This window comes from Pteropus vampyrus, unplaced genomic scaffold (genome assembly GCF_000151845.1).
Source record: "Pteropus vampyrus isolate Shadow unplaced genomic scaffold, Pvam_2.0 Scaffold23, whole genome shotgun sequence".
In the NCBI taxonomy this organism is placed as follows: Eukaryota; Metazoa; Chordata; class Mammalia; order Chiroptera; family Pteropodidae; genus Pteropus; species Pteropus vampyrus.
Window position 1 is genome coordinate 11,406,530 of NW_011888804.1, and position 6,891 is coordinate 11,413,420.

The 6,891-nt window shown below is 56.1% G+C and overlaps 1 protein-coding gene across 3 annotated transcripts in view; it reads right to left on the reverse strand.

Moving 5' to 3' along the window:
• Positions 1 to 6: 6 nt before the first annotated feature.
• The window catches only part of ADORA2A (adenosine A2a receptor), a 10,475-nt gene continuing 3,590 nt past the window's right edge, over positions 7 to 6,891 (reverse strand). For all 3 annotated transcript variants that reach the window (XM_011356014.2, XM_011356013.2, XM_023528312.1), the window contains one exon: positions 7 to 1,600. In XM_011356014.2, the coding sequence (XP_011354316.1) occupies positions 697 to 1,600 (904 nt within the window). In that variant the 3' untranslated portion in view covers positions 7 to 696. The remainder of the gene's footprint in view (positions 1,601 to 6,891) is intronic.

Here is a 6,891-nt window from a genome sequence, read left to right on the forward strand (position 1 = left end):
CTGGCCGGCCAGCCCCAGCTTCCTCTCTTAAGCCACACTCTGGCACCACTCCGTTATGGCTCCGTGCATCCTTGAGCCCAGCTTCGTCACCCAAGAGATGGCCCTAGGACCGATGATGTAAGAAGCACATGGCAGCTCACAGCGGCGGGAAAGGGCTGCCTGAGACTCCCTGGGCCAACTCCTGGTGCCAGGACAATAGACCCTGCAGCCAGGGAGGGGAAATAATAAAATAAAAAGGACATCCTCACACTTATGTTTTCTCTAGAAAATATAAACGCCGCCTCCGGGCACAGCAGCTCCAGAATCCTTGGAAAGTCTGGGGAGGCTGGTGTGTGTGGGGCACTCCCCAGCCTCAGGGCCAGCCAGCCTGCTCTGCTACAGCTGCTCTGTGAAGACCAGGTGGCACTTCTGGATGCTTCTGGAGTGGGGACTGGGCCCTGCCCAGCCAAGATGCTCTGGTGCTGTGGCCTTGGCCTGATGTAGGGTCTCCCAGCATGAAATGCCCGCTTCCTCGGACTCCAAACCCTTCCTGCTGGGCCTCATGCTGTGCCAGCCGAGGCTCCCTCTTCAGTCCAAAGTGGGAACCAGCCACAGGAAGGGTCCCCCAGCTCACTTGCTCTTCTCCCAACGTGACTGGTCCCGTCAACTAGAAATAAAGATTTCCTTCCTTTAGGGAGGGGCAAACTCCGTGGCTCGTCAGGACACTCCTGCTCCATCCTGGGCCAGGGGGCCGTCAAAGCCGGGGGATTCTGGGCTCGCTCCCCTGAGCTCATGGCTGAGGAGCTCCATGTCCGGGAGGCCCGTGTCTCCATGGGACTCGTGGGCACCCCCTCCACTCGCCAGCCCCAGGGCATAGCCATTGGGCCGCCGTTCAGGATTGGGGGCGCTGCCATTGGCCCACACCCCGGAAGGGTGGCCATTGAGGCGGAGGCTGATCTGCTCTCCATCACTGCCATGAGCTGCCAAGGCCCGGGCACTGGTGCCACCTGCCTTGAAGGGCTCGTGCTGCCTCAGGATGTGGCTGCGAATGATCTTGCGGAAGGTCTGGCGGAACTCGCGAATGCGGTAGGCGTAGATGAAGGGATTCACGACAGAATTGGAGTGGGAGAGGACGATGGCCAGGTACATGAGCCAGGGCGGGGCATGGCTGCACTCCTGGCAGAAGAAGGTGAAGCAGTTGATGATGTGCAGGGGCAGCCAGCAGAGGGCGAAGAGCCCCACGATGATGGCCAGCGACTTGGCCGCATGGACCTCCTTCTGCAGCGTGGACCGAGTCCGCTCCCCTGGCAGAGGCTGGCTCTCCATCTGCTTCAGCTGCCGCCGGGCTGCCAGGAAGATGCGCAGGTAGACACCCAGCATGAGTAGTAGGGGCACCAGGACACAAGCGAAGAAGTTGTAGTACACCATATAGTTCATGGGGACCACGTCCTCAAAGAGACAGGCCACCTGGCCTTCCTCGCATTCCTGCGAGTGGTTCCTGTCCTTCAGCTGACTGCAATTGTTCCAGCCCAGCATGGGCGTCAGGCCGATGGCAAAGGACAGCACCCAGCAGATAGCAATGATGCCCTTGGCCCTCGCGCCGGTCACCAAGCCATTGTACCTGGGGAGAGAAGCCCAGTGTCAGAGGCCTGAGAAACCAGGGTAGGCAGGGCCAAGAGTCAGAAACTCATGCCCTGCTTCCTGCTCCTGGCCTCGGTATCCTCGGTTCAGGGGAGGGTCAAGCCTCGCTTTGGACCTTACAGGAGATAAGAGGACAGCAGGCACCCAGGAAAGGAAACCACTGCTCAGACCTTTAGAGAGTCACTGGACAGCATTACAAGTAGCCCTGAGACTTGATTAGTTTGGTCTGAGGGAATGAATAAGTGATTTTTTGGAGGGGGAGAAGATGTCACCTCCACATTGGTCTTAGATGAGGCTTCCCTTCAGAGTGGGAACGGGTCAGGAGGGCGGACTCCTTGGCTGGGGGCAGAACCAGCCAGATCAGACCTGTCGGTGATTCACATCTCTGATACTCTATGCTCTTCCTTCCCGACTTAGGGTCTTCAGAAGTGGCACAGTGGGGGTACGTGAGGAGTGGAGGTCCCAGGTCAAATGAGATAGCCCTTTGCCCCTCCAAATTCACCCACGGCCCTCTGGAGAGAGATGAGATCAGTGTGTTTTAACCTTTCAATAGCAGTCTTAACTTCGAGGAGGAAAGAGTTGCATGAGGTACTGAGGTCCAGAGAGGAAAAGTAACCTGCCTGAAACCCCTCAGCACTCTGGAGAGCCAGACTCAGTCCCAGGCTCAGGGAGTGGCCTGATCTGCTGGCCAGGAAGCGGACCAGCCCACAGAAAAGGTGGCGTAGGTTTCACTAAAAGAACCAAAAAATCCTCTCCCTGATTGAGGAAGGGGACCTCAGTGATCTCTGAGGGATGACCTTCTGTTACCGGTTCTGATTCTGGTGACAACAGACCGCCCTCCCCTCTACTTGGTAAACTCTACCCACTCTTCAGGTTCAGGCTAGATATCTTCTTGAAGAGGTTTCCTGCCCAAGAGCAACTAATCCCTACCCCATCTGGGCCCCCGAGGCTGGGGCCCCGGGGTGCAGGGCTTTCCCACATCCGTCTCCACATCGCCAGCATGGAGACGGGGATACAGTAGGTGCCGAGGAAAATGTGCTTTAACTTAATTCCAGAATTGGAAGCATCTATAGACATGATGCAGTCTGTGGAGGGCAAACACGGGGGCTTACGGGCAACAAACACGTGAGACAGGCTGGCAGGTGTCTACTCTGTGTGCAGGAGGCAGATAACACCGCTCTGCCCCTCGCCGCCATGCGGAATGTGTGCCCAGTGCCACCAGGTCTCAAGCGGGCTGGGGGAACCGACTTCCTGGGCAAAATCTCCCGTGCCAACTAATTCAAATTAACAAAAACTTGGTGGCTCTGACCTCTGATCCAGCCCAACCCCCTCATTTTATAGTTGGGGAAACCAAGGCCCAAGGAGAGGAATGGACTCGTCTTAGATGTTCCAGGAGCCCAGAGGCAACTCGGGCCAAGGTAAGTTTGTCGATTCTGAAACTGTCAATTCTGAATGCAAACAGTAAGCAGGCAGGGCCATTCCCAGGAGCTCCCCGGCCCTGCTCAGAGGGGGCTTGGTGCCTGCAACAGAGTTGGGCAAGAAGAGGGCCAGGGACTTGCCCATTTCTACCAAAAGCTTGCAATGCCCTACTCCACTCCGGAGCCTCAAATGCGAAGTCACGGGCTTTATTTTGTTTCATTTATTTATTTTTTGTCTGCACTTAATCCTCACTTACATAGCACTTGCTCTGCGCTACACACTGTTTTTAGTACTCTACAAATACTAAATATAAGTACTGTCACTCGGCCTCTCTGACCTTCAGTTTCATCATCTGTAAAATGAGACGAAGAATCCAGGGCCTGTGAGTACTGGTCCATAAGGCAGAACGTAAAACCAGTAGGTGGAAATTACAGGGAGTTCAGATCGTGGCTCAGAGTAAGAGCTTCTCAGTGGAGCTGTTCACAGGAGAGATGTGCTGCCTCAAGTAGCAGTGAGCTTCTTGTCATTCGAGGCAAACAAGCAGAAGCGAGCAGTTTTAGGGATGGTGTACAGCAGCAGTCCCCAACCTTTTAGGCAGCAAGGACCAGTGTTCCCATGAGAATCTGATGCCTGATGACCTGAGGCGGTGATGCTAGCGCTGGGGAGCGGCTGTAGATACAGAGGAAGCTTCACTCGCCTGCCACTCACCTCCTGCTGTGCGGCCGTGGTCATAACAGGCCATGGACTGGTAGATATCTGTGGCCTGGGGGTTGGGGACCCCTGGTGTAAAGGACCCTGGAGGCTACCTGCCTTGAGGACTTTCAAGTTGTCCTCCAGCAGCAGACCTTCTTGCCCTCATTCCCAGGCAGTGACAGAAGTGTAGCTGCTGGGGAAGGGAGGAAGCTTAATAATATTCACTGAATGTGTGGTGGGGATGCCAGGGCCTGGCGCAAAGGCTTCCAGGGACACGGTCTGAAAATCCCTGGTCTGCCCAGTTGTCAAGGGGAAGTCTGCCACTGCGTCTGGAAAGAAAGCCCCTTGTGGGGACAGAAACACACACCAATAGCACTTGCGTATGTGTCAAGAAGGTCTCTGGAAGGGTTCCCAACACTGCCTTCCGGGGAAGGGAGTGGAGCTGGGGCCGGGGGCAAGGGAGAATATTTTTCACCACACACCCTTTTGCTCTTTTTTGATGCGTTAGTACATGAAAGTATTAGTCATTTTTTAAAAACAGATTAATTTTGTTATTCAACGGAAAGATTAAATTTGTTATTCAAAGGAAAGCCCTTAGGCTTAAGGCCCTGGACTCAGGCCCCGAGGGAGCTGGAACAGCATTAGGGCCCAAATGGAACAACGGCTAAGCCACAGCCCGACCCAGCAGTGTCCCCTGGGACACATCTGTGATTTAGAGCAGTCACATCTTAGCCTCTTGGGGCCCAGACGTAGACCGTCTGGTGGAAGAGGTGACATGGCCATCCAGCATGTTCTGGGGAGCGCACAGATGTCATAGGAAGAGGATGCCAGAGCCACTGCCCATACTTGGAGGTGCCTCTACTGCTCTGGTCCTCTAGCTCTCAGGCTGCCCCTTCCTGGGGGCTCTCTGTTATCCACATTGAAGGGTCACCCCATGATCCAAGAATCCCCCCCCATGATTCCAGATAGGGCGTCGGGTGCATTTGCCCCGTACAGAGGAGAAGGGGAGCTTCCCTAAGCTGTCCCAAGGAGCCTGTGATCCAAGATTGAAGAGTTACTGAGTTTGCGTGAAGCCCAAACTCCATCCTGGACACCAGCGGTCCTGAGCTGGCCTTACTCCTTCCTACCTGCCTGTTCTTCTGTCTCCATCACCTCTCCCCAACCCAGAGCCCCAGGCTCATTCCTTCGTAGGGCCTTTGCCCAGGCTTGGTCCCCTTCCTGTTGCACCTGTGTCCCCCGACCCATCTTGCAAGACCCATCAGTGTCACCTCCTCCAGGGAGCCCTCTCTCCTGAACCTGCCCTCCTTAGAAGCTGGGGCATTCAGGTTTTGTCTCCATGGGGGTGATTCATTACGTAAGACTTCAGGCCTCCTCATCAACTGCTGCTCAGCACTTGGCCTGTTTCCCAAGGAGAGAGAGTGCTCACCTGAGAGACAGGAGCCAATGCGTGCGAAAGTCCCCTGGGCAAAGAAAGCCTCTGTCTCTTACTCTGGCCTCTCTGTCCTGGGGGCTCCCATCTCTGCCTCTGGCCAGGCTTCTTTCTCACCGACTTCCTGAGTAGGCCCTGCCCTAGCCCACCAGGATCCCTGCACTTGGAAAGAAGCACATAGATTTTTCTGAAACCGAATTCTTAAAAATAAAGGCGGGGGAGGCGCGGGGGGAGGAAGGAAGGAGAGAAGGAAGAAAGGGAGGAAGGGCAAGTGCCGCAGGCCTGGGGCTGCGCAACCAGGGCACGGGTCAGAGGCTGGGGCTCAGAGTAGCCGCATGGACCTGATGAGTGGAAAAGGACACCAGAGGGGGCTCGGTTCCTAGCTGGAAGGGGACAGAGGAGAACGGGCAGGAACGGCAGCCCAGCCAGGCAGTGGCTCCAGAGCCTCCCGGAGCTCCGGCTTCTCCTGTTCCTCCACCTAGTTCCCCCTCATGCCCAGTTTGCCCTCAGGAGCCCCCACAAGAACACCTTCGCGAACCTCACCCCCTGGCCACTGCCAGCCCAGGGCCCTTGAGGAACTGAAAGGGACCCAAGGAAACCTGGAACCGTGTGAAGGGTCCAGGAAACACTTTTCCTTCTCCAGCTCTGGCTTCCCCATGAGTAATAGGAGGGTCATAATATCCGCCCTGCCCCAGCCACAGTGCCTGCTCCAGGATCAAGTGAGATGCTACTGTGATAACATCATCTGGCAACTGTGAAGCTCTCTGCCCGAGAAGGAGGCTGAGCAGCAGCAGCATCCTCACCCCCATCAGCTCCCAGATCCAGGAGACCCAGGCTGATCCTTCCAAAGGCTTATCAAGCAGAGTTCAAATGACCAGGGTCTGAGTACAACTAGGTCCCATTCCAGAGGATCATGGGAGTCAGGGATGGGGTGGAGGGCAGGCTCACGACTCCATCCAGGGGCCAAGCTCTGAGCCTCCGACAGCTCAAGGAAGAGCTGAATCCCTACCCACCCCACCCACCAACCTCCCTCAGGGCCTCGTCACTCCCATCCACTCACTGGACCCTCATAACACAACACCTTTGTGAGCTCAGAAAGGTTCGTTCCCTCTTACAGACCAGAGAGGGACAGCTGACTTTCCACGGTCACACAGCATGTCCCATCCTCCTACATCGGGGAGTCATTCTTTTGACTCTCAGAAAACAAAAGCAAGAAAAAGCAGCTGAGGCCATTTCGGCTGAGACCAGCAGCCTTGATCTCTCCCTAGAATGCTGTTGCCCTGTGAGTCAGGGGAGAAAGTGAAAGCAAGGCCTCTGCTTCCCCAGAGCATGTTTCCATCAGGGCTGGCCCAGCCCTAGCCCATGCTCGGCCTGGTCCACCTGGGAACCCACAGACAGGCCTCCATATTCACAGCCGTCCCTCGACGAGCCTGGACTCTGGACTCAGCTCTGCCCGCTGAGGCTGGCCTTCTATCTTGACAAGGGTCCTAGGCTCTCCTGAGATGCAGAGCATCCCGTAGGGCCACATGGGGCCCAGGCTCTTTCCTCATTTGAGCAACATGACGAGGGTGCCCGCTTCCCTCTTAGAGCCCTCGTGACAAGAAATGGTCACTTGGTGCAGGTTCTGGGAGACAAAGGCCACCCTGTGACTCAGCTCCCCAAAGACTGAAGGTGCAGTGGGTGGCAGGCCACATTTCTTCCCAGGCCCAGTCCCAGCTGTGCTACTAACT